The sequence below is a fragment of the Mustela nigripes genome, chromosome 6 (assembly GCF_022355385.1).
Source record: "Mustela nigripes isolate SB6536 chromosome 6, MUSNIG.SB6536, whole genome shotgun sequence".
Classification (NCBI taxonomy): domain Eukaryota; kingdom Metazoa; phylum Chordata; class Mammalia; order Carnivora; family Mustelidae; genus Mustela; species Mustela nigripes.
In genome coordinates this window covers 22,185,203-22,212,717 of record NC_081562.1, presented here as the reverse complement: position 1 = coordinate 22,212,717, position 27,515 = coordinate 22,185,203, and the positions used below count along the sequence as shown (strand labels likewise).

General features: G+C 37.8%; 1 protein-coding gene across 4 annotated transcripts in view; it reads left to right on the top strand.

The window, feature by feature from the left end:
- Positions 1-26,431, top strand: part of APAF1 (apoptotic peptidase activating factor 1) — a 90,366-nt gene extending 63,935 nt beyond the window's left edge. For 3 of the 4 annotated variants that reach the window (XM_059402292.1, XM_059402296.1, XM_059402291.1), the window contains exons 20-28: positions 660-785; positions 2,819-2,938; positions 5,074-5,190; positions 7,459-7,584; positions 14,927-15,046; positions 15,360-15,485; positions 17,129-17,254; positions 18,940-19,086; positions 23,869-26,202. In XM_059402292.1, coding sequence (XP_059258275.1) covers positions 660-785; positions 2,819-2,938; positions 5,074-5,190; positions 7,459-7,584; positions 14,927-15,046; positions 15,360-15,485; positions 17,129-17,254; positions 18,940-19,086; positions 23,869-24,015 — 1,155 coding nt within the window. In that variant the 3' untranslated portion in view covers positions 24,016-26,202. Of the gene's footprint in view, positions 1-659; positions 786-2,818; positions 2,939-5,073; positions 5,191-7,458; positions 7,585-14,926; positions 15,047-15,359; positions 15,486-17,128; positions 17,255-18,939; positions 19,087-23,868; positions 26,203-26,327 lie in introns of those variants that run through there. The other variant, XM_059402290.1, reaches the window with a different exon arrangement.
- The last annotated feature ends 1,084 nt before the right edge of the window (positions 26,432-27,515 follow it).

The following is a 27,515-nucleotide window of genomic DNA, read 5'->3' as shown; positions in this document are numbered from 1 at the left end:
GGATTAGATGACAGTGGAAAACAGTCTGTTTTTTTTGATTAAAAAAAATGTTTGCATTATTTCAAATCAGAGCTTTTTAAAAAAAATTTATTTTTATTTTTATTTTTTAAGGTTTTATTTATTTTTCAGAGAGAGAGAAAAAGAGAGAGACAAGAGACAGCACAAGGAGGGGGAGTGGTAGGCAGAGGGAGAAGCAGGCTCTCTGCTGAGCAGGGAGCCTGATGCGGGACTCGATCCCAGGACCCTGGGATCATGACTTGAGACCAAGGAAGATGCTTAACCGGCTGAGCCACCCAGATGCCCCTGTATAGACTCTTCCGTGGAAATTTATATGTTCTTTGCTTATTTTCTGTAAATAATATATCCCAGTGACTAGTCATCATCTGGGTATTTTTACAGTTATATAATATTCCATTATGTAGTTCATCCAGTCAGTTCCCTATTGATGGTCAGTTGGGTTGTTTGCAGTTTTTTTGCATTAAAAATAAGATGCAGTGAATAATCTTTTGTACAAGTCATTCTGTGTTTTTGCTAGTTTGTTTTTTGCCTGTATTCTTAGAAGTGAAATTACTGGTTTACTTTTGCTTTTTTTTCAATATTCTTGAAATGTTTGAAATGCTTTTGAATGTTACTTCCTATATGCTATGTTTATTCTGTAGTTGTGGAATATGGACTCATGTTTAAAAGTGGCTGATTGCAGAGGACATTTAAGTTGGGTTCATTGTGTGATGTTTTCTCCTGACGGATCATCATTTTTGACATCTTCTGATGACCAGACAATCAGGGTGAGAAATACTGAGATTTTCATTTTTGACATTTGTTGATGTTTACATCTAAGAAACTAAGAAATTGATGAGCAGTATTGGGGGAATTAAAACAAGAAACTACTAGATTAATATTTATCCTTGAAAAGTGCTGTTATATGGACCATAACAGTCTCATTCATCCCAAACATCCCATTCATTGAGTATTACCATGAGCCAGGTGCTAGAGAAGTCCAATGATTAAACTATATTTTGGTTAATTTAAATATATTACGAGATAATATATTGACTTAATTTTTTACTCTTTTTTTCCACTTTAAATTTCCATATCTAATTACTTGCCAATTCTAATGGATTCTGCCTTCCCATTTTCCTTTCTTTTTTTTTAACCCATCAATAATTATTCTATTTTTAAAAATTAACATATAATGTATTATTTGCTTCATGGGTATAGGTCTGTGAATCATCAGTCTTACACGATTCATAGCACTCACCATAGTGCATATCCTCCCTAATGTCCGTAATCTAGCCACCCTATCCCTCCCCACCCCCAAACCCCAGCAACATTCACCTTTCCATTTTCTTTCATTTATTTCTACTTTTTTTTTCTTTTTTTAATGAGGAAGAGAGAGAGAGAGAGATGGGAGACAATTAGAAGAGGGAGAGGAGGAGAGAGGATCTTAAGCAGCCTTCACGTCTAGTCCAAACCCATTGCAACCCATTGCAGGGCTCAGTCTCACAACCCTGACATCATGACCTGAGTTGAAATCAAAAGTCAGATGCTTAACCAGCCGAGCCACCAGGCACCCGATTCTCCTTTTTCATTTCAAGTTTAGGTGCTCATTACATGTTGCCTCTCTCTCTCTCTTTTTTTTCTTTTAAAGATTTTATTATTTTAAAGTAATCTTTGTGCCCAATGTGGGTCTCAAACTCACAACCCTGAGATCCAGAATCACACATTGACTGAGCCAGTGAGGTGCCCCAACATGTTTCCTCTCTTAATGTGTTAGTCCTTGCCACAGTCTTTTCTTTTTTGGCTTTCTACATGCTGCTTCCAAGATATGTTCTTCATGTACAATACAGTCATTTCATTTTTGCTCAAAAACAGATAGTGGCTCTCTTGTCTACTGAAAGTAAGTAGGTACTCCTAAGTCTACACTGAACTCCGTTCACAGTATGGCCTCATTCTGCTGCAGTTTTTCTTTTGGTTTATTCCTACAGGTAACCTACACTGGGCTGCTCACGTTTTCCCGTTACCCTGTAGTTTTCTGCTTCTTCTGCTTATGTGATTTCTTATGTCTGGAATACCCTGTTTGTCTGTTTTTCTCTTTGTTGAAATCTTAGCATTCGTGCAAGTTCCCCTGATCTTCTGCAAAGCCCTTCCTGGTTTTCCCTAGAGGGAACATCTTCTTCCTTTAATGTCCTATAACTCCATGTCCTTTTCTTATGGTACTTTCCAAATTCTACATCATGCGAAGTACTATACTTATATTTGCTGGTTCTCACAGTAGTCCTTTTTGCAGCTAAGTCACAGGGAGGTTAAATCAGTCCTGCTTAAAGTGCCAGTCTCAATAAACGAACCAGGATGTAATTCAATTCCCTGCTTCCTTCATCAAGAAAGTCTTGTTAAAAAAGAGTAATCATATCAGTAAGCATATGGCTAACAGCACATTAGTGATATAGTTGATTTATTTACATTCTGGTATAGGCTCCTTGGTATCAAGACAGTTTGTGGACTAGTAGGAGTTCTTACTTTGAGTAACACTGGGTTAGGTAATTTGCCCCAAGTCACAACTTCAGGGGGAACTAGAGTTCATACTTGGGCATTTTGGCTCTAGCACACATTACTCTTCTATACTAATTATGACTTGTTATAGCATATAATTAACAAATATTTATTATTAGATCATAATCTAATCATGGAAATTTTTCTAGCATCATAGGTATTTTGAGTATGAAGCATGTTTTGTATTTTGCTTAAGATTCTAAGCCTTCTCTTTACATATTTCAGGATGTGGTTATCTTATTTTAGTTTTTTTAATCTCTTTAAGTAGCTCTGGGAGACAAAAAAAGTATGTAAGAACTCTGCTATAGTGTTAAAGCAAGAAATAGATGTTGTGTTTCAAGAAAATGAAGTGATGGTTCTTGCAGCTGACAATATAAAACGACTGCAGGTGAGTAATTTTTAGAAAACAGTTGGAAAAATTGTTTTGAACAATTTTGATTGGTTTCAAACTTGGGATCAGGCATAATTGTGTAGTATCTAACAGGTGCTCGGTAGGTATCAGTTGAATAAACATGTAGGTTTTGAGCTGAGGTCCAAATATGCTTGTATTTCAAATTAAAAAGAAGTGATACCTTGTTTCACTTCACTCCTCTCCAGTTGTTATCTGTGATCACATCCTTGATTTGCATGGAGTCCAGGAGGAGAACTTGAGACAGACTGACTGAGGGTAGGGCAAAAGCGTTAACAAGCTGTAAAGCTCAGCTTGTTGTAGTGGAAAGAACAGTGACTGACTGTTCGCTCAGGAGGTACAGGTGCAGCTTAAGCTTTCCTGTCAACTAGTTTTATGTGATGTTTGAGTAAATCGTACTTCTCTGAGCCTCACTTCCTTCACCTATAAGGTCCTTTTTATTTCCAGAAGTCTGAGCTGTTTATGGGATGAAGGTGGGATCCAAATTCTGGAGACAGATAAGTGGAAGTAAACTGTCTCTGGCGTGTGGCCATTTCTCCTTGCCTGCTTTCAGGGGTCAGAGTCAAGGTGTGAGACACTCCCCTTGTTCTATATTTTACAAGTCTTACTGTCATCCTTAATATGTTGATGTGGAGCTCCTAATCCTCTATATTTCAGGGATGAATTGGGGTGTGGATTTGAATGTTGATACCTTGTTATGGATTTTTAGCCGACTTAGGTTATTTTTCAATGCAGTTTTCTTGTCAAGTTTAGTGTCCTCATGCTTGTATTGCCTTTATTAAATTTGTGCAGCCTTTCTTTAATAGTTGTCATAACTGTGAGACTTCAGAAAGGAGTCTTATGTCTATAAAAGTATCATTTTATTCTATGTCAGTGTTTGTGGGAGAGGTTAGGGGATAGTTAAACTGACAATTCCATTTAAATGAACAAAACATTTTTTAGTCATTACTTAGGAAAATATGGAAACATTTTTGAGAGAAAGAAGATAAATTCAGATTTTAGCAGTTCAGTCTTCATTTTGAATGTCTAGTTGATCAGAATCTGCTGGGCAAGATACTGTAAAATAAAGAGTACCTTTTTTGATACCCTGTAATCTTTGTACCTGAAACAAATATGACTGCTTATTTCATGTTGGAAAATGATTTAAGACTTTTCTTTTTTTTTCTTTTTTTAAAAGATTTTATTTATTTATTTGGCAGAGAGCGATCACAAGTAGACACAGAGGCAGGCAGAGAGAGAGAGAGAGGGAAGCAGGCTCCCTGCTGAACAGAGAACCAGATGCGGGGCTTGATCCCAGGACCCTGAGATCATGACCTGAGTTGAAGGCAGAGGCTTTAACCGAGCCACCCAGGCGCCCTGTTTAGATTGTAACAGTATGAGAGAGGTAGCTGACAATTGATTTGAGCTTGATATGTAGTTTCCCAGGTCACAGTCTCACAGTAATGAGACTTTATTAATGAGACTTAAAAACATAATAGTTAGCATTGGTACATATTATGAAATTAGGTAGTCTTTGTTTAAGCATTTTAAGTCCAGTCACCCAAATTATACTTATGGGTTCTTCTCCAAAGCTCCCTTCTCCCCAACTCACAAAGGTGGGAATCTTAATTTATCCTGTTTTGTGAGCAATTTAGAGGATATAAAACCCATTTTTATTTGAATATGGCTTTTTAGGTATCCTCAGTCCCATATCACTAGCCCCCTTGAAAAATATCTGAAAAGTGTACTTTAACAAACGATAGCCCTATTAAAATGGACTTTGTGTGTGTGTGTGTGTGTGTGTGTGGTGAAGAAATGGAAAACCGGGTGCAGAGCTAGCTGTGGGATTATAAATCAGGCAGATGTGTCTCAGGTGGTGCACACAGCAGCTGCTTTTTAAACCTTTTAAAGCTCATTTTATTTTATGAAAATGTATTTGAACCACAAAAGTGAAATGAAATGAAGGTGCGAAGAGCTAAATGCAGCTGCTGAGACTAGGGTAGGGCTTTGTTGTTCCCCTGGGAGCTCTTGTTGGTTATTTTCTGTTTCATTTTATTTTTTCAATTGAAGTCCATTTTAAAGAACAGATACTGCTCTTACGGCCTGATAACTGATTGTGCCTTATTTTTCATTAGCTCATTAATGGAAAAACAGGTCAGATTGATTATCTGACTGAAGCTCAAGTTAGTTGCTGTTGCCTAAGTCCGTATCTTCAGTACATTGCATTTGGAGGTGAAGATGGAGCCATTGAGGTATTCTGTTCTAGTCTTCAGAGTCCTTTGGTGCAGGAGAGTTATTTATTTAAAATTGACTATGTGTCTGGCATTGTAGCTTATACTAAAGAAATCTTCCTGTGGTATATTAGCCATTCTTCTGTTAGACTAAAAATAATCTTACCGTCCTGTTGGTGGTATATTTTTCAGATTCTCTTTACTACTGTTTCTCATACTTTTTGTCCTTTTGTGTTCTTATTCTCTACCTAGTTGTTTTACTGTTCTCCAAGTATATCAAACAGCCTCAGAAATTTAGCTATCTGTGCAAAGAGCATTGTTTTTCTTCTTAGCTCGTGGTGTAAGTTTCCATTTTGGTACTGATAAGGTTCATTGGGAATGTCCGTGCAGGGCTGTCTTAATGCTTACCTGTTTCACCAGCCCTTTCTGTTCTACTTTTTGTATTAGAAGTAATACCTCTTTACCACCTGAAATTCTTAACTTATTAAAGAGGACCAAATACATTTTAACAAATGCAAAAAAGTATAATAAAAATGATTTTATCACAACATACATTGTCTTTAGCTGTATAATAATTTTTCAAAGAACATTGGTTCCTTCTCTCACTTTTTCTCACCCAAACTTTTTTGGAATTATTTCTTAATTTATTAATTGAGGCACTAGCCACATTTATTTTACCTTGGATTTATTTTCATAAGGAAAGACACAAATGTTCTCCAGTCCATACTGCTTCACAAAGAGGAGACTATATGTTTATAAACAAAGTGAAGAAGGAAGTATTTAGAAAGTGATGTCAGTGTTATTATATGTTTGGCCATTGTGGCATGGATTTGGAGTTAAGGTTTTGTGGGTTTTTTTTTTCCATTGTCAAAAATTACTGTGAAGACGAGTGCTGTTCTGAAAAAAAGTATATTGTGGATATTAAGCAAGGAATGGTTGTACATTTACGAGGAAACCTTAATCTCCCTCTCAGTGTCATCTCTCAAACTGGTGTATATTATTTTTCATTCTTAAAGGACCTTTGCTTCCCCCTTTTCTTTTAACCTTGTTGCAAAAACAGGCCTACATTCTTTTTGTTTTTACTAAGTGTCTTAAAATGAGCCATATAGATAGTTTAAGGAAATAATTCACAAAACACACATGTCCTCACCCATATCCCTGTTCTCTTTAAAGTCATCAAATAATATAAATACTATATAAATGAATCACATTAGATTACCAATACTTGACTTTGTTTAACCTGTGAAATGGCATTTTCTTTTGGTTGGGCCTAGAATCTATTAAACAGCTACCATTATTAGGTGTTTGTCAGTTTCTCTCATGGAATTTCTGTAAAACCCTGGATATTAGGTGGTGTTATTCCTGTTTTGCAGGTGTCTGAACTCCTAGTTTCTACAACTTTCATTAAATCAGTAAATGGCAGGGCTACAGTTCAAACCCTGAGTCTCTGAGCCACTGTGCTCAGGTAGGGTGCTAGCCTGCCTTTGCCATGTAGCAATTGTAAGGTTGTCTGTCCTCATTGGGGAAGGCTCTCATTCACACAGTTTCCCTTTGTTTTCTAAAGGGCCTTTTATCAGATGTGCAGGTTAGGTTTGAATTCCTACAGTGTCCTATTTTAGCATCATTTGTATTTTCCTTAGGTTTCCTTGAGTACATTTAATTTGGGCAAAATAACTTTTTTTGTTTTGCTTTGGTGAGTTCACTTGAAAGCCTTTTTGACATTGTCATTAGTTTTTGAGTTCTGTATCACTTCCTTTTCTCTGCATTTGACATATTAGTCTTTAACTCTGCTAAGTCTTCTCAGGGTACTTCATCAGCCTACTCATATCCTCTTTTCTGTTACTTGTTCCCCTCATTACCCTCGCTTTCCATGTCTCTGTTGTTTTATAAAGAGCTTGCCTTGTCTCTCATCCTGAATTTTTTTCTTTATTCTCTCTCATCCTTCATAAATGTCATTTTCTTTTTGGAGGCTGAGTCCAGGCTGCTACTTGTTTGATGATTTGGGTAGTTGAGTTCGCAGAAGGACCACTGGTTCCTATTGCTATCTGATCATTCCAGTGAGTGTTTTATTTTAGGGAGTGTGTGAGTGTGTTCATGCATGTGTGTGTGCGGACACTTGTATATACGTGTGTACCTTTCATTTGTGTGTCTTTAATTAAAATGAAAGCACTATGAGATGGAAAATTTATACCCTTCTGTAGTCTAATTTTAATTTAATGTCTTGGGGTATAATGCCTGGGTGTTGCTGAATTTCATGGTGCTAATTTTCTGTGCTTTTCTATTTTGAAGATTTTAGAGCTCCTAAACAACAGAATTTTCCAATCCAGGATTGGGCACAAGAAAACTGTGCGGCACATCCAGTTCACAGATGATGGGAAGACTCTTATTTCAAGCTCTGATGATTCTTCAATTCAGGTGAGGGAAAAGGTTAACTTCCAACATATGTAGTGCTGACTCCAGCAAGGAACCCTTTGGTTGTGGCTCAAATCTGGTGTGCATTTTAAACATTTCTTTAAGATGCTATTACTTTGGGCACACACTGAGATTATACACATAGGTTTAGATGAAACCCATTCATGTTTCATATTTTTCTGTGGGTGAGGCAGACAATTTGACTTGTGAACCCTATACTAGAAGGTTATTTTGACGATCAAGGAATCATTTGAGTTCCTCTGCCTGTCTTGGTATTTGGATTTGTATCAGTAAATATACTTTTTTCTAGATTTGTATGATTGCTCTTTACTTTTCTTGATAGTAGTAAAATCTGATTAAAAGCCTTTTTCTTTCTTTCTTTTTTTTTTTTTTAAAGAGAGTGCGAGAGTGCATGCTTGTTAACAGGGGAGGAGTAGAAGGAGAGGGGAAGAGAGAATCCTAAGCAGGCTCCACACTGAGCATGGAGCCTGTCTCAGGGTTTGATCTCATGATCTTGGGATTGTGACCTGAGCCAAAAATCAAGAGTCAGATGCTTAACAGACTGAGACATGCCCCTCTGATTGAAATAATTTCATTCTTTTAAAGATAAGATGTTTATTATAGGGATGAAATCCTGTGAAAAAAGAATAGTTTGTCATAATGAAGGATTGTGGATATAGAAGGATTAAGCCTACTATATATTCTTTTAAAAATTCACTTTGTTTTTATCAGAGTTCTAATGCACATACTTTAAAAACTTAGGTAGTATTACAAAGCTCATTATGGAAAATAGATACCCCTGTTACTCATTTACCAGAATTACCTCTTTTAGCTTCTAGATACTTCTTTTGATATTTATCTTCATGCCCCCATATGCCATGCTTATAACCAATCTCTAGGTTTGAGAATTTACTGACAATTAAGATACACATTAAGTTAAAAATTTAACTTTTTTTCTTTTCCCACCTGTGTTACCTTTGCCATATGCACACACCCTTTTATCAATCCCATTATCCTAATACAATTATAATAAAATTTTGTTTAGGTCATAAGTGTCATTATAAGTAAGTGGACTGAGTGTACTACAAATGTGTTTTCTGCCTTGATGCAATTTAGGACAGTTCTATCCTTGACTGGATGTGGTTTGCAGTTATTTTATCCTAAAACTTTAAAGACATTGTTCCCTTTTCTCCCAAAATTCCAAAGCTCATATTGAGAAGTCTGAAGCCATTCTGATTCCTAATCTTTTTCTCTGGAAGATTTTAGGATCTTCTTTTTGTTCCTAGGATTTTGAAATTTCATGAAGTTGTGCCATGGTGTGTATTTGTTTTATCCATTGCTTTGGACATTTTGTGATCCCTTTTCAGTTTGGAAACTTAACAGTTTTTAATTCAAATAAACTTGAATTTTTTTCTTTATCCCTCTCCCTTCCAGTATGCTTTCTCTTTCTGTAAAAACCATCATTCAGATACTGGATCTTCTGGACTTTTCATGTAATTTTCTTTTTTCTACATTTCATCATTTTAAACCGTGCTCTATTTTCTGGGAGTTTCTTCATCTTTCTCTTCCAGCCCTTTCATTGAGTTTTTCATTTCTTCTATTTAGGTGTATATGTGTGTATGTATATATTGATAGAGTGCATGAGCTGGAACAGGAGGAGAGGGAGAGAGAGAGGCTGTCATGCACTGAGGCTTCACACTCAGTGCATGACATGGGGCTTGATCCCACAATCCTGAGATATGACCTGAGCTAAAATTAAGAGTTGGGTGCTTAACCGACTGAGACACCTGGGCACCCCTCATCTCTACTATTTTTAATGCTGAAGAGTCCATTCTTATTCCTTTTGGAGAACACTGTGTTCTTGTTTCATGGATGTAATATCTTCTCTGAGAATGGATAGATATATAAATAATGTATAAATTATATAATTTTTCCTCAAAATTTAATTTTCATGCATAGTTGCTATTTCTTCTGAGGTGTTTTTTTTTTTTTTTTCCTATTGTGGATGTTTTGGCCTCTTGTTTTATTTTTATTTTTATTTTTATTTATTTATTTATTTATTTTAAAAGATTTTATTTATTTATTTGACAGAGAGAGATCACACGTAGGCAGAGGGGCAGGCCGAGAGAGAGGAGGAAGCAGGCTCCCTGCTGAGCAGAGAGCCCGATGCGGGACTCAATCCCAGAACCCTGAGATCATGACCTGAGCCGAAGGCAGCGGCTTAACCCACTGAACCACCCAGGCACCCTATTTTTATTTTTTAAAAATATTTTATTTTTTCATTTGACAGAGAGAGATCACAAGTAGGCCGAGAGGCAGGCAGAGAGAGAGGGGGAAGCAGGCTCCCCACTGAGCAGAGAGCCCGATGTGGGACTCGATCCCAGGACCCCAAGATCATGACCTGAGCTGAAGGCAGAGGCTTTAACCCACTGAACCACCAAGGCGCCCCTGGCCTCTTGTGTTAAAGGTCTTCCTCAGCTGTGTGGTGATCATTAGCTACTAGAAGTGGACCCTAAAAGGCTGTTTGAAAGCTCTGTGTGTGTACTGAAACCTTTTCTGAAAAACAGTCTAGATGGGGAATCCTTGTTGTATCTTTAGGTCTTTTGTCCTGGTCTTGTGAGATTCCTAGAGAGGAATCCTCTGGTCTTTCTGGCTGGAGGTTATAAATCTGGCTGGCAGGTCCTTGGAGCTAAGTGGGGAAGAGAACTAGGAGTAGGTGTAGTGCCTCCTTATTTACTGTGTAAACCTTCATTTGATCCCCCTATTCTCAAAGCTATACTTATGTCCTCAGTTGTGCTGGTGCCCTTTATTTCAGACTTCCTTCTGGTTTGCTTTCATTGTTTGGAGGAACATTTTCTACACTTCACACTTTTTTCGCATAGTAACTTTGTATTCAATGATGGTTCTTTCCTCTTTTACACAAAATTCATTTTCCTAAACTCCTTGAAGGCTAACACCTCTAGCTTTGTAGCCCTCCAGCTCTTCCTCCTTTTGTTTTCATACAGCATTAAAAATACGGTGTTTTTATGATACTGCTTTGCCCTGTCTTCTTTTATTTTTATTCAGACCTTCTCTTTATGATACTGCTTTGCCCTGTCTTCTTTTATTTTTATTCAGACCTTCTCTTTCCTTTGCTGCCATTATCCTGTTATACTCAATTTGGGTTCTGTTCCCAGCGTTTTTTTCTCATGATTATAGTATTGTTCTCGTTAGTTTTGAGAGTTCATAGGTCCCAGACTGGTGTAGCCCTTCAGACTCTACTGTAGTCTCTTTGTACTCAGTTTCAGTGTCTGTTGCTGCTCTCCCATTGGTCCACTGCACATCCCAGTGAATGTCACTTGGATGTTTTGGAATTCTGTTGTTTTTAGTTCTGTCTGAGATGCTGGGATGCAAGTCTTCCAGCTTTCAGTTTGTTTCTACTCAGTTGTAATCTTAGGGTTTGTGGGGATACTTCGTCAGTTAACATGGTATTGTTATCTGCATTTCTGGTTTTGCTGTTTTTTTAAAATATTTTTGTTTTTAATGGAGGCTTCAGGGAGATTTAAAAAAATTATGCCTGCATGGTTGCTGTCTTCCCACAGTTCCTCATAGTTCTGGTCCTTGCCCCATCCTCACTCCCACCTCTTATGTCCTCGGTGACCTCAGTTTCTGAGCAGTTGGTGAGTTTTGTAGTGTCAGTTTTGTTGCTTTTGTCTTTCTCTGATGCTTTTAGGATTCTGTGTTCTTGGTTCTGTTAAGTCAATTACCATTCTCCTGCTTTTGGGGCTCCAACATTTTTTTGTTTTTAGATTTTTATTTATTTGACAGAGATCACAGGTAGACAGAGAGGCAGGCAGAGAGAGAGGAGGAAGCAGGCTCCCTGCTGAGCAGAGAGCCTGATGTGGGACTCCCAGGGTCCTGGGATCATGACCTGAGCCGAAGGCAGAGGTTTTAACCCACTGAGCTACCCAGGTGCCCCCATTTTTTTGTTTTTAAAGACTTTATTTATTTACTTGTTAGAGAGAGCGAGCATGGGAGCGCATGCATGCATGAGAGCACAAGCAGGGGGAGTGGCAGATAGAGGGAGAAGCAGGCTCCCTGCTCAGCACTCAGCTCATCCTGTGGCACTTCGTCCTAGGACCCTGATATCATGACCTGAGCCGAAGGCAGATGCTTAACCGACTGAGCCACCCAGGTGTCCCAGTCTTCAACATTTTGTTGCTGTCTTCATTCCTATTGTCTTGACTTTGTCATTGTAGTAGAGTTTTAGAAGTGAAGGGGATATAAATGCATATGTTCAACAGAAGTTTGTGTGTTCTTTTATTTCATGTATTTGTATGTGTGTGTATATATATATATTTCCTATAGTGGCAATATTTATAGTATTAAAAACTGTTTAGACAGGGCACCCGACTCAGAAGAACATGCAACTTTTGATCTTCGGGGTCAAGAATTTGAGCACCACATTGTGGGGAGAGATTACTTAAATAAATGTTAAAAAAAAAAAAAAGTATTTTGAAGAAATATTTTTACATTGTGTCTTTGTGAGTTTTGTATGATTAGAATGAAATCTGGTTTCAGTGCAGAAACTTACTGCAGGCTCCCGTGATACTGATGTATTAGCTATGAAACTTAGCATGGTATTCACCTTTCTTCCTCTCCAGATGGCTTTGATATGGGTAAAACTAAACTACCTCTGATGGGATTCTGCTGAGACATTGTATACTGTATAGTTTTTCTGTCAGAAGCTAAATTCCTAGGTTTAATGACCTGCGTGAACATCAGATATACTCATCCAGGGGGAGAAATAATTTCTAGGAATATTTTTAGGATCAGAGTTAGATTATTTTTAGAAATATGAGTTAAGTGATGTTTCATCCTTTTTTCCTGCTCTACCCAGAATACTTCTTACATTTAAAATGTTTTAATGAGTATACGTTCATGTAATAAAACTCTTGGTGGGTATGTCCAAGAATTGACTGGTGGTTGGGTTTTTGTTTTCATTTTTTAGTGACTGATTAATTGGAAATTTGTCCCCCCCACCCCTGCAGCTTTGTTGAGGTATGACAAAAATGTGTATGTTTTAGATGTATGTGATGATTTGATATAATAGGTACATATTGTGAAATGATTACAGTGATTAAGTTAATTAAAAAATCTACACACATGTCACATAGTTACCATTTTGGAGGTCTATTTTATTCATCTCTGTATCCCTAGTGTGCCTGCCTGGAATTCAGTAGGAGTTCAGTAAATCTTTGTTGAACTGAACTAAAGTTATTACCAAGATTTGCAAAATCAACTCTCCTGTTTATAGCACCAAGAGTTGTGAAAATTGAGATCTACCTTTGGTAGTTTTTGATCCTTTCTCTTGAGATAAATAAATCCCAAGTAGTTGTCATGTTTACCTGAACCAATGTATGAGAGTATATTGACTCTCGCAGGTATAAGAAAATTCTTCAGGATTTTAAAAATTTTACTATTTATACTGCTAAAAAATTTCTGTAGTGTATATACATCGCCAATAGTATAGCTAACGGTAGAGACATCTACAAACTCAACCTCAATACATTTTGCTGATGCTGGTGAAAGTTTAGCAATTATGTAAGGTGATTCCATTAGTACATTGTTTTGGAGTCCAACCAAAAGAAGTATCTCTGTCATCATTGCCTTATGAGAAAACTTCTGCAACAAAAACTGTGAGGGCTATTCTTAATCTTCCCCTAGCAATTGTCGAATTTTGTATTACATCTGCTCAGGAATGCTCTTTGACTTCTTAATGTGGGGGGCAGCAGTACGAACCTAAGTCAGGATTGAACACTGAATCGGACACAGTGAGGAATGGCAGTGCTGGTCACTTTGTATTTAATAATAGGAGCCACTGATTCTGTAGTCCAGTAAAGCTCAGAAAGTAGGAGAGAGTCAGAAAATTCCTAGTGGAAATGATCTAGGGTATTTTATGTTTAGTCACACTGAGTGTCTTTCCTTTCTGATATGTGGGGAAAACCTCTGTTTGCTCCCCTTCCGCCAACATACCTCTTTGAGTTCTTAAAATGCTGAAATTCCTAATTCATTCTCTGTAAAACTCCTCTCACTTCCAGCTCCTCTTATAGGGTCTCTTTGCCCCCTTATACAGATAACCTGTTCCTACCCCAACTTCTGTGAATGAGCACTTGGAGAGAGAGAGAGCGATCTGAGAGCCAGGGCTCAGTGGGGAGATGGCTGCTAAGTGTGGATAATAAAGGAGTGAAGAAAGGGGATAAGAGAAGTGTCATTTCTTTTACAGTTTTCCCTAAGCCTGAAAGCCTGAAAACATTTCTACGGTTGAACTTTCACCAGTAAAAAACTTGACCCAGAATATCACTAATGTGCATAACTGTGGTGGTTGCTGATTTTTCTTTATCTTTTTATTCCTGATGTTAAAAAATGGAAGAAAATTCTGTTCCAGTCTGCCTCATTGTCCACATTTCAGAAATCCAGCTTCATCAGGCCTGTTGGGCTTGTTTTTTTGAATATCTTCCTAACCTTTTTTTTCTGATTCTTTTACATAGCCTGTGTTTCAGCCAGATTGAACTATGAACCAGTCCCCATACTCTTGCCATGTTTTCCTGTTGCTGTGCTTTAACTCAGACATTCATTCCTTTTATTTGAAATGCTCTTCTCAGGTTGTGAACCACACTTCCAGCCCATACCTCAAGCCTACTTTGAATCCACTGTCTCCACCATTTCAATTTCTTCTCCTTCCTGTGCCTGAGGAATTCTTCCTGGAGCTCCATGTGAAAAATAATATACTATATCACTTCCTTTGTCAATTTGAGGATTGCATTAGGGGATAGCTGATAGTTAAGATCTCTGAAACTTAGAATTTCCATGTCTTGGTTTGAAGCTGCTCTGGTCAGCTGACCTGACCTGGCAGGAGGACCAGTAGGATTCAGTAGCTTCAGTGGAGCTAGAATCTTCAGTCTTGGCCTGGCTTGTGGGGCTTAGGAAATTGAATATGTAATAGGGATAATTTTCTCTGAAAAATTTAATCAGAGGGTGAGCTCACTAGCATATTATAGCTTTTCTCTGTCTTCTGATATCATTAACTGCTCTCTAAGCAACTGAAGAAAATGAACTTTATTTAGGAGGAAAAATACTTTATTCTACTTCTGATCAAGGTAATTAACCCCAGCTTTTCTTTTCTCTGTCTGTAAAATGGAAATACCTTATTCTTTCTTGGTACTCTTCTTTGTCTTACCAAAATGCCATGAGAACAAAAGTTTTTAATAGTTTTTAATAACAAAAATTATTACTGCACTCCTCCAATGGGATATCATGAGGAGAGGGTTAAGGATTATAACAGACTTATTTCTTTGATATTCAGGTATGGAATTGGCAGTCAGAAGAATATGTCTTTCTACAAGCCCATCAGGAAACAGTGAAAGACTTTAAACTCTTGAAAAATTCAAAACTGCTTTCCTGGTCATTTGATGGAACAGTGAAGGTAATTTGAAGCACAGGTCTCTTTTTTAAAAAAGCATTCCAATGTAATGATTATATTTTGAAATCTGCAAGCAGATGGATGGTAAGTAACTACTCAGATTTTTAGATTTCTATTTTCTCATGCCTGTTTTCTGTTTAGTGTAGTCACCTACATCTGCTCTGTATTTAAGAGCGTCTGTACTGAAAGGACACTTAAAGAGGTCAGAACAACCATTGTGCAAAAACTCTTGTTTTATAGCTATGTATTCTAGATAATTATGCTCAGTAATACAAAATGTTCTTATAAGTGTCAACTTCTGAATTTTTTTTTTAAGGTATGGAGTATTATTACTGGAAGAATAGAAAAAGATTTTGTCTGTCACCAGGATACAGTACTTTCTTGTGATATCTCTCCTGATGCTACCAAGTTTTCATCTACATCTGCTGACAAGACTGCAAAGGTAGGCCAAATAGTTGAAATGTGCATGCATAAAAGTTTGGTATTCATTATGTATTATGAGTTCAAATGATGTGTAGTATGTTTCTGTCTATGTGTCCTTCTCATATTTTATGAGTTTTTAAAGGATGACATTGGCATTTAGGTGTCAGATAGATGAATAACATGAGGGCTTTGATTTCTAGCTTACTGATGACTTTTTGTCTGTTACTAATAAAATGTAGTTTCTACTATTTTTATAGGTGATAAGCACTGAAAGGGACTTATATTTAACTGCACATCCACAATAAATGTTTATGTAATTATCTAAGTTGATACTTTTGAAAATCACTTTCCAGTGAAATGATGCTGCTGGTTGGGGACATTGACTACTCCATTCTCTTCTTTTTTTTTCTCTTTGTTAATGACCTCACCATCTGCCCATCTTACCCAACTACAAACCTTGGAATTATGTGGGGCTCTCTCCTGTCTTTCATGCTCTGTTGATTACTTCTCAGGGTTTTTTTGGCTTGTTCTTCTCTTCCTTGTCCCCACCCAGAAGATTAGGCTCTCCTCCTTCATTGGTAGACCTACCTGTGGTCTGTGCCTCTTCCAATTTTATCTTTCCTACGGCTATTTGAGTCTCCAGTTGAAACACCTCTGTAACCGGTGTTTTATAAGCCAGACTTGTTTGCCCATGACCATCTCTTTCTGCTGTGTTGTTCCTTCTGTGCCAGGCTACTTTTACCTCCATCTCCTGGGCATGTGGTTTGGCTTGACACAAACTCCTTTTTTTACCTCGAAGCATTATGACTCACTCATTCTTCCAGACCTAGATTTGATGTCAGCTCTTTAGTGAACCCTTTCCTGGCCCTCAGGCAGGGTGAGCTTCTCTGCCTTCAGTGTTCCATTACATATTACTCAAGTTTCTTAGAGCATTTACTTCATATAACTATTAACTTAACAATTCATAAGTCTGTATTCCTGATTAAACTATAAAGTTTTCAAAGACAGGGACTGTATCCAGTTAATCTTTGTACCGTCAGTTCTTAGTTCACAGTGTCTGGAACATGGTAATTTCAGTAAATTCTTGTTAAATGATGATGACAGAACCACAAGGGAGAATACTGGAAAGAAAAAAAGAACATTTTGGCTGCTGAGACAGTAGGATAGTACAGTGACTAACCTTTAAAGAACACTTGGCATATATTAGGTCCTGTGCTAAGAATTTCGCTATTATCTCATTTAATCTTCACACCTCAGGTACTGTTGTCCCATTGTACAGGTGCTGAGACTGAAGCTAGAGAAGCTTATGTGGGTGTCCTAGGCCACAAGGAACTAGTCAGTGTAGGGGAGCCAGGATTCACACTCACATTGGCTTCACTCTAAAATGCTCTTAACTGATTTGCTGTTCTTTCTAAAGAAGTTAAGGTTAAAGAAGCTGTGATTTTGGCCCTTGAGCTGAAGTTAACTTCAGTAATTAAAGGGAAAGTCAGAAAAAAAAATGTTGCAAGTTGGAATTTGGGCTTCTAATGAAAATTTATGAACTGTGGAATGTTAGACTTCCCATATGATTGAATTTATGGCTAACTAACCCTTAGGGGAGCATTTGCAGGTACTTATTTTTAGTGTATTTACTATTCCTAAACCATCCTAATTGCCTTCCAGATTTGGAGTTTTGACCTTCTCTCCCCTCTTCATGAACTGAGGGGCCACAGAGGCTGTGTGCGCTGCTCTGTCTTCTCTGTGGACAGTACCCTGTTGGCGACTGGAGACGACAATGGAGAAATCAGGGTAGGATGTTTGCTGACATGAAAGCACTGCTCTTTCTGTAGCTTTGGCTAATGCTCTGTACCACACTGGGGACATTGTTAATGTGACTGGGCAGCACAGGCCCTGGGGTTCTGGTTGGATGAGGCATTGTTTGCTTTGTTTCCTGTGCACGTTTTATTCACAGCAGCACTCCTCTGCAGAAAAGAATTCATTTTAGTTAGAGTGAAGTATATGAGTTAGAGTCTGTGCACGCAAGGAGGCAGATGCCCAAGTTATTTGCAGTTGGCTGTCTGCTCTTAGCTTGAGAATGACTCATCGGAATTCTTGGACCCGAACCAAAGATTGTTTATAATGGCAGAATTTGAGGAAAATAATTTTATAAATTGTTAACTAGGTTGTAAGTGAATAAACGGCAAATTCTGCAGTTTCCAGCACTGAAAGAAAAGATCTCTTAATGAAACCGTGTCTGTTAGATAGTCCACATTTACAATGTGGCTGTTGCAGTCCTCATGGGCCTGCCTGCTTCTAGTTGTGTTAGGATTCAGCAGTTGATGGGAAAAATTTGGGCCCCGGGATGGCTGCGTTAGTAACAAGTGTATTTGAGGAGCATCTTGGTTTTTGTTTTTTGTTTTTTGTTTTTTACAAAGGAAGATTTAAAATTCATAAGAGAGTATGCGGTTTGCAGGAATGGAGGCGTTATTAGATAGGCTGTCCAGGACAATTAAGTTTCTCTTGCTTGAGGACTGAGTTACCAGCCTTCTCTGTTCTAATAAAGGCATATCAGCTGAAGTGGCAGGGCTGCTCTGGGAAAATTCATTTTGCTCTGAGTTCTCTTGGATGAGAGTGCTCCTTTACTGTTTATGGAGTATTTCATATTTCTGAAACCCCTGAGGAAATAAATTTAAACAAATGTTATTTAAAAAAATTTTTTTAATACATTAAACAAAAATTTTTTCTACTTGATTATTCAAAATGTAGGAAAGCTATTTATATGTGTGTATACATATATATCTAGCTATCTTGCTGAATTCTTTCTAATGAATTTCTCCATTTGATTCTCTTGCATTACATTTATAAATGATGGTTTTGGTTGTTTTCCCTTGCTGTTGATGCCTCTGTATTTCTTATTCCTTTTCTGATGGACATTTATTTGAAAAATTAGATTATTACATATATTAGTTATCACTGGAAATAAATGAAAGCATTAGTATCTGTAATTAATCTGGTCTATATTATACATATAAAACCCTGTAGGGATTTATTGTTTAAAATACGTTTGCATGACTTTAGGTGTTTGAATGACCTCTGTCAGAATTCTTAGTGGTAGATACTGGACTAGAATTCTATGGTTTTTTGTTTGTTTTTTTAAGGTAGTTTCTTAGGCCTCTTTTTTTGTTCCTTTCTTCTTCCATTATTTTCTTTTTATTAAATGAAAAAAGTCACAACATTCTGACTAGTTGTTCTAAACTCTCTTGTCTTTTTTGGAGTATGGTTAATGATCAATATTTTAAGTAATGCATTTTAATTATAATTAACGTTTTTTAAAAAATTGGATAAAGAATGCAATCTAAAAAAAACTCCTAAGGTATCACTGAATTGTAATTATATTTTTAAGAAAGATTTCCAAATATGTTCCAGTAGAGATGGAGAGATATATAATACTTCTGGATGACCCTGTTAATGCATTGTATATCCTGTTTGTATAGATATGGAACGTCTCAAATGGGGAGCTGCTTCATTTGTGTGCTCCGATTTCAGTAGAAGAAGGAGCTGCTACCCATGGAGGTTGGGTGACTGACCTTTGCTTTTCTCCTGATAGCAAAATGCTTGTCTCTGCTGGAGGATATCTTAAGGTAAGAGTTCCTCAAAGACTGTGAAAGAAAAGAGCAGCCTATATCCTATTTTCCAAGCTATTTTCACTTCCTGTTTCTCATTTGGGCCTCCGACAACCCAGCAGAGTGGAAGGGCAGTTACTGTTATTCTCATCTGGTAGCAGTAAGACAGATCTTTAAGGTGCTTTCCTCAGCTCTCTTGGAAGTTTTTTTTTTAAAGATTTTATTTATTTATTTGACAGAGAGAAATCACAAGTAGATGGAGAGGCAGGCAGAGAGAGAGAGGGAAGCAGGCTCCCTGCTGAGCAGAGAGCCCGATGCAGGACTCGATCCCAGCACCCTGAGATCATGACCTGAGCTGAAGGCAGCGGCTTAACACACTGAGCCACTCAGGCGCCCTCTCTTGGAAGTTTTGATGACAGTGTTAGGAATGTTCTCTGCCCAAAGCTCTCATACTGTCCCATACTTAGATGATCGAAATGACTAGAAAGTTGGGTGTTTAACTTAATTTTATTTTCCATGTCACTAATTGTTAACTCTTGGTTGAAAGTCTTTAAAAAAATTTATTTGTGAAAAAAAAATTCTTTCATGAATTTTTTTTTCTTAAATATTAGTAGTAGTAGTGGTTGTTGTAGCAGTAGTGAGAATAATAGCAGCAACATATTGCTTTATTTTATAGCCTACAAAATGCTTTCTTTACATAATCTCATTAGCCAGCTTTGTGAAGTTTAAATTTAATTATCCTTGGTTTATAGATGAGGAAACTGATGTTCATGGAGGTTGTGTTCCTAAAGTTATGCAGTAAGGTGGTTTGTGTAAACTTATTAGAGAATACAGAGGCCAAAGACTGAATGTGTTGTGGTGCCTCAGGGTCATTTTTTGGTGCTTGCATCTATTTATTCATCAGAATATGTTAAAGGTGCCTGGGTGGCTCAGGTGGTTGGGTGTCTGCCTTCGGCTCAGGTCATGATCTTGGGGTCCTGGGATTGAGTCCCACATCAGGCTCCCTGCTCTTTGCCTTCCATTGTCTTATAATCTGGGGGAAACAGACAGTAAATTGTCTCTAAAGTATAGGAGGGTTCTGGGACATGTCTGCTTAAAGATAATGGAGTTAGCAGAGGTTTCTTAGGGGAATGCTTGGGGTGAGTGTTTTGAATGGTGGTTCACTTGAGAAAGGGATTGAAGATACTACATATTGTACAGGCTACTTAAAATAGATTCCAATAAATTAGATCTTACAGTACTTTTATTTCTCCCTGAAAACATCCAAGTGTAGGAAATGATTCTGATTAATTATCTGACACTGTATAGATATTCAAAAAATTTGAAGTTTTTTTAGGGACACCTGGGTGGCTCAGTTGGTTAGGCAGCTACCTTCGGCTCAGGTCACGATCCCAGTGTCCTGGGATCGAGTCCCGCATCGGGCTCCTTGCTCCTCAGGGAGCCTGTTTCTCCCTCTGACTCTGCCTGCCACTCTGTCTGTCTGTGCTCGCTCTCACTCTCTCTCTGACAAATATGTAAATAAAATCTTCTAAAAAATTTTTAAAAAATTAAAAATTTGAAGTTTTTGGTTATATGAGACCCACATAATTGCAGTTTTACTCAGCATAAAAATCTAGCTTTTAAGAAGAAGGACAATTTTTAGCTGTATGAGGGGATGTTTGTTAGAGCCCTCTTCAAAGAGTTTGCATTGAGAATACAATGCTCTTTATAAAATGTTGCATTGAACTATACCTTTTGGGGCACACCTGTAGTTATGGGGAGGGGGATCGTGAAACTATCACCATTTGTTTTCCTTCAGTGTAAAGACAAACTGACTCTTAGACTGCTCTGAGCATGATGCAGGGGGTCTTGAGCTCCATTAATTAACTGCTGAAATACTTAGTCGCTCAGCTTTGACACTGAGCTTTTAGAGACCATGTCATATGGGCCCCATAGAAGGCTGTCACGTAATTATGAATCTGGCTTGCAAGATGTGATAGTAATTAGTGACTGGATTTCCAGAGTTCTTGGAGAACCTTGAAATCAGCAGCAGAATAGGTGTCTGTAGTGTAGGGGTTTGTGTCTTAAGAGTGCAAGAGCCTATAGACTATACATTCAGTCTGTATGTTTGAATGACAGGCTTTCTTCCCTCGGGTTTGATTACTAGCCTGGTTAAACTGATTGTGATCTAGCCCAGCCTGCATCCACCCAGCAAGTTAATGAGACTATCAAAAGCACAGAGCAAATTAAAAGTAAAAAGGAACAGCTGCTATAGTGTCCAAAGAAATGGGCCTTTTGAGTTTGTTTACTAAGGAATCCAAGCTATATAAATTGAATGTCAGTAAGATAAAGTAGATATCCAGTAGCTAAAAAGCTCTTAACTTTCAAACTTATTTCTGTCTATAAAGTAAAAAGGTAATGTAATTTAGCTGTTTACTTGCGTTATACCATGAAGTACATACTGTTAGAATGACAATTCCACATTAAACCATACTTATGAGAAGAAAGTCTGATTTGAAATATGGAATACATGGTGATAAATGCAGGTGTGCCATTCCTTAGAGGCGATAGAATGTAATGGTCAGGAGAGTGAGTCTTGGGCAGATTGCCTAAGGTCAGAGCCTGGCTCTGCCCCTCATTAGCTTTGTGATTTACAGAGATTGTTTAATCTCTCTATGCTTTGATTTTCTCATCTGTAAAATGAGTATAATATCTATTTCAGATTTTGGGAGGGTTAAAGAAGTTAACACATGTTAATATACGTAGTGTTAAAGGAGTTAATACATACATACATAGTGTCGCATAGTGTACCCTAAGTAAATGTTAGCTATTTTAATTCACTTTATTTCTTAAGCAGATTTAGGTTCACAGCAAAACTGAGCAGAAAGTATAGAGTTCCCAAATATCTCCTGACCCACACATGCTGCGTCACTATCACCAGAGGATCAGTAGAGTGGGACATTCGTTACAGTTGATGAACTTCAATTGACACATCACTAGCACCTTAAGTTCATAGTTTACATTAGGGTTCACTGTTGGTGTTCCTTCTGTGAATTTTTCTTCTTAAGATTTATTTATTTGAAAGAGAGAAAGAGCATGCATGCATGTGTGGGGGAGGAGAGACAGGGGAGAGGGAGAGAGAAAATCTCAAGCAGACTCCTTGCTGAGTGTGGAGCCCAACATGGGGCTCAGTCCAGCGACCCTGAGACCATGACCTGAGCTGAAGTCAAGAGTTGGATGTTTGGGGCTCCTGGGTGGCTCAGTTGTTAAGCGTTTGCCATTGGCTCAGGTCATGATCTCAGGATCCAGCCCGTATCAGGCTCCCTGCTCAGGGAGAGGCCTGCTTCTCACTCTCCCACTCCCCTTGCTTGTGTTCCCTTTCTTGCTGTCTCTTTCTGTCAAATAAATACGTAAAATCTTTAAAAAAAAAAAAAAAAAGTAGGATGCTCAATGGACTGAGCCACTCAGGCACCTCCATTCTGTGAATTTTGACAAATGTATAAGGACATGTGTCTACCATTGTAGTAGTATATGGAATAGTTTCGTTGCCCTAAAAATTCCCTGTATTAGTTGTTTTTAATGTCATTGTTTTTTAGTCCATATTCAAGTTAGTGGCCAGTGTAGTGTTTCTGAGTGGTTTGTTTGAATAGAGGGAGAGGTGGTGGGAGCACTAGATTAGGAACCAGAAACTGTTCCAGCTCGGCCACCTGCTGGCAGCATCTTGGGTGATGAGGCCTTTTTTCTCTCAGAACCGTGGTTTCCTTATTAGTAAAATGAGGCAGTTGGATTAGTGATCTCTAAGGGCCTTACTGTCTCTATGATTTGCTTCTAGTGACTAAAAACTAATGAGTCTTAAGTAGGTGGAATGTGTCCTCTGCAGTCTTGTTACATTGCTATTTTATAAAGCGAAATTGTCAGTTCTGAAAAATTTCGAGTTAGTACGAGTTGCGTCAGTGAGGTTTACTGAAGTCCATAGGGTAGACTTTCGTCAGTTACTATTACTAAGTGAACAGAAATAGCTGGCCCAGTCAGCTGCTAGAATGCTAGGCACTGCCCCAGATACAAAAATGCGTGACACCATTATTTGTTAATAATACTCTGAATCTCAATGTCCCTTTTCAAAAGGTGTTCATGTACATTGTCTCTTTTGCCCTTGTTTCAACTGTGAGGTACATGAGTAAGCTTTATGATCTCCGTCTGGTAAATGACTGGGAGCACTGTAATCTTAGGGAATTCAGTTATCAGGAGGAGAAAGGGAGGATTTGGCCAGAGCACCTGCTGCATTTGAGATGTTCAGTATTTATTTAGCAAATAAACGTATAGGCTATTTTAAAGAAACTTGGTCATCGGCTCTCAAATCATTCCTGGTGAAAAGGAAGATTCAGTAGAGAGAACATTCTGTCTAGTAGTGTCTATCAGAATACCAGTCTGTCTGCAAAGGGACATTTTTAAAGAAAAGAGGGGCATTTTCTTCTATTCATTCCAATGAGAAAGACCAGCAGGCAGCAGAGTTCAGTGCAGTCATAGCCATGGTGGACTTGGTACAGCCTTGTGTCTGTATCTTTCAATAGGCTGCACATTTTCCCAGCATGCCTTGTAGTGGGGCTGTGTTTGGTAGCTTTGAGGCAGTCACCAGGATTAATCAGGAGAGGCTGACCAAGTTGATTATACTATATTCAGCTTTAAACCTTAGACTTTTTCCCCCTGCTTTTGCTCAAGTTTGAGAGTGGGGAGGTGATAGGGTGAAGGAGTTGGCTGGCACTACAGTTATTGCACAGAGTAATTACCAGTCTAATGAGCATTTTCTTTTTCTCTGAACAGTGGTGGAATGTTGTCACTGGGGAATCCTCACAGACCTTCTACACAAATGGAACCTATCTTAAGAAAATACACGTGTCCCCTGACTTCAAAACATATGTGACTGTGGATAATCTTGGTATTTTATATATTTTACAGATGTTAGAGTAAAGTAGTTAAGAATTAATGTAAGTTGAACTCTTTTTAATTATGAACTGGAAAAAATTCTAGTGAAACTCTATATTTCGACTTTTTATAAAGCTGTGAATTGTTTTGCAGTTACTGCATTCATTACAAAAGTGTTTGTGGTTGGATGAATAATATTAATGTAGCTTTTTCCCAAATGAACACACCTTTAATCTTGTTTTTCATAATCATCATCATTATGGTGAACAGTTTGTCCTTAAGATGCAAATGAAAATGTAAATACGTACCTTGTTATACTGTTGGTAAAATTCTCTCTTGACGCATTCAAATTGGTTGACATAATTAATGAGAATAATTTGGAAGAAATATGTATTTTAATGCTGTTATTAAGCAGGCTGTGCCTCAGGAGAGCAGACCTGCCTTCTGAACCACATATACCCCAAGGGGGATAGTTCTCCCAATTACAGTCTTGGTGCTTATTTGCACCCCTTAAATTTGCTTTTAAAATATTATGTCTGCTTGCACAGTTTGCAGCATTTCTTTTAATTCACTCGATACATGAGTGTTGGATTTCAAAAGTTCTTTGAAGCAAGAGATCTTGTAAAGCAAAAATTACACCTGTTGAAGAGAGATTTTATTGCTCTTTTTCTCACTAGCTGATGGCAGATCTGTGCTGCAGCTGGGACCCCAGTTGTCTGTCTCTGAATTGGGTGCTGTCCTGCTTGCTCTGGTTTTCTATGTACCAGACTTGTTACTTGACTGAACTTGACCTTTCATAATCCTCACTTTCCTCTTTTTTTTTTTTTAAGCAATTGTTCCATAGTTAAATTTTTATAAATTAGAATAACTGGAGAGGAGCCGGTTTTAACAGAAGATAAGTTTTAACAGAATATTTCTAAGAAATATAGTAAAAAACCATTTTCTTCTAACTCTGTTTACTCAGCACACGGTCAGTGCTGTTCTAAGTGAATTTCAAGAGAATTCTCAGTGGTTTTCTATGCAGTAGCAAAAGAGTCATTGTGACTCTGGAAGATGTCGCTTCTAACCTCCCAGCCATTCTGTTTTCCTCCTCCTTTTCCCACCTTCTCTCCTTTCCTTCCCGCCCTCCCTTCCTTCCTCCAAGGTTCATCAGGAAAGATAGCTCTTGAAGGGAACAAGTGTATCGACCGGCTTTTTTTTTTAACCTCCTGATTAGGAACTTTAATTGCAGTTTAAGTCTCCATTTCCCCTGACAATACACTGTTAAGGGAAATGGCAATAAATTAATAATAGATGTGGTTCATATAAGAAAATAACCAAAATTCAAAAATTTTGCTGCTGCAATAGAAACTAAATCAAAGAAGTATTAGTGTTAATAGTAAGTAAGTAGTGAGCCAGTTTCTGTTTTGGTGTGTATTAGATGTGGTGTAGGTAGGAGGGCCTAGACCACTCCAGATGTATTTTTAGATTAAATATCACTATTAGCATTTAAGGGAGCCATAGATAGAATTATTAAGGAGATTTTGCTTTTTTTTTTTTTTTTATGATGGGTTGAGGAACTAGTTTATAGGCTTACTGTGATTTAAGCAAATGTGATGTGAAAATCTTAATTTTATGAAAGAATTTCTGTAAATGAATGTTCTGCTTAGAGTATCCAAATCATAATTTGATTTGCATACAGTGTTTAGGAACTCATTTATAACTCGGAGTATAAAGTATTAACTTTTAGAATTAAAAGCTATCTGACTTTCGTCAGTTACTATTAAAGTATAGAACAAACATCAGCTTTTAAAAAATCTTGATTGGCCTTTGTCTTTAAAATAAAAAGAAAAATGGGAAGAAAAGGTAACATGACAAAAAGACAAGGTAAAAAGCAAGGTAACGTGAAGGAAAAAGGGAAGTCTAGCGTCATGGAGCTGCAGTTTTCCAGGCAGCTCAAGTGGTCAAGTCAAGGGGAGGGTTTTGTTTTGTATTTGCAGATGAGCATTTTTCAAGCATTTTCCCTTGCTTTATTTTTTGTAATGGAAATTACATTGCATTTTGTATATGTAAAGTTTTTTTTTTTACATTGTATGTGTCTTGTATGTTTTGAAAACTGTTTTGTATTTATGATGCAGGTCACAATTTTTTTTTTTTGTTTTGGTATACATTTTAATACATGAAGTAAAAAAATTTTATAAAAAATAAAATTTCTAAAATATTTTTGAAAAACATTCTTGATTGTTTCAGACTCCTTGCTTGTCCTTTGTTGATTAGAAAACAAATGTGAAAGGCCTTTAAACCGAAACTGTCATCCTTTCTATTAATGCTTTATCAACTATGTCTAATTTAATTTTATCAAAATTTTATCTCCTCAGTTTATCTCTGATTGCTACCTGATGTGACTGGCATGGTGAAGAGCTTGTAAAGAAGAGAATTCACTTATTTCTTCTTTCATTCAGTAAATATTTATTGAGATCTACCATGTGCCTGGCATTTTTTGTAGGAATTGGGGATATAAAAGTGAGCAAACAATCTTTTTCTGACTGTGGTATGTGCCAAGGAGAGGCAGAAAAAGAGTAAATAGAATCTATAGCATATTAGTTGGTATGTTTGAGCGGGGAAGGGGAGAAGCTTTACAGTTTTAGATGGAGGTGCTCACGGAGAAGGACTTGAGTCCACACCTGAAAGGTGAGGGAGTGAGTTATCATCCAGGTATCTGGAGAGATTCCCAAGCGAGAGCGTGGTGAGCGCAGACAGGACAGTGGATGGGCTGCTCTGTTACAGAGCTGGCAAGGAAGCTGGTTTGCTGCTGGAGAGTAACAAGAGGTGCATCACCGTGCAGGGCCTCCTCGGCAACTGTGAGGACTTTTCCTCTGCAGTGGGAGCTACTGGATTAGTTTGGCAGTGGAGTGATCTGACTTAAGCTTTAGTTGGTTCCTTTGGCAGTGGGAAATTGAGATTCAGTTGAAAAGGGGGAGAGGCATGGGGTACCAATGAGAAACTTTTGCAATAATTTGGGCAAAATGAAGGCACCTGGGCTAAGATGGCAATAGTAGGGGGTGTGACAGTTGGATTCTGTATACATTTCAATGATAAGAATTAATAGGATTTACTAGTGGATTGGTTAAAGGTTGTGAGGGAGACAAGTTAAGAATGATACCGAGTCTTCTGCCCATTTTTTGACGTGATTATCTGTTTTGTGTGTGTGAGTTTGAGGAGTTCTTTATATATCTTGGATACCAGTCCTTTGTCTGTAGTGTCATTTGTGAATATCTTCTCCCATCCCTTGGGTTGCCTCTTTGTTTTGTTGACTGTTTCCTTTGCTATGCAGAAGCTTTTGATCTTGAAGCATAAGGAATAACACGGAGGACACTGGGAATTGGAGAGGAGAAGTGAGTTGGGGGAAATCGGAGGGGGAGATGAACCATGAGAGACTGTGGACTCCGAGAAACAAACTGAGGGTTTTGGGTGAGCCTGGTGGTGTGTATTAAGGAGGGCACATATTGCATGGAGGACTGGGTGTGGTGCATAAACAATGAACCCTGAAAAAAATAAAAAATAAA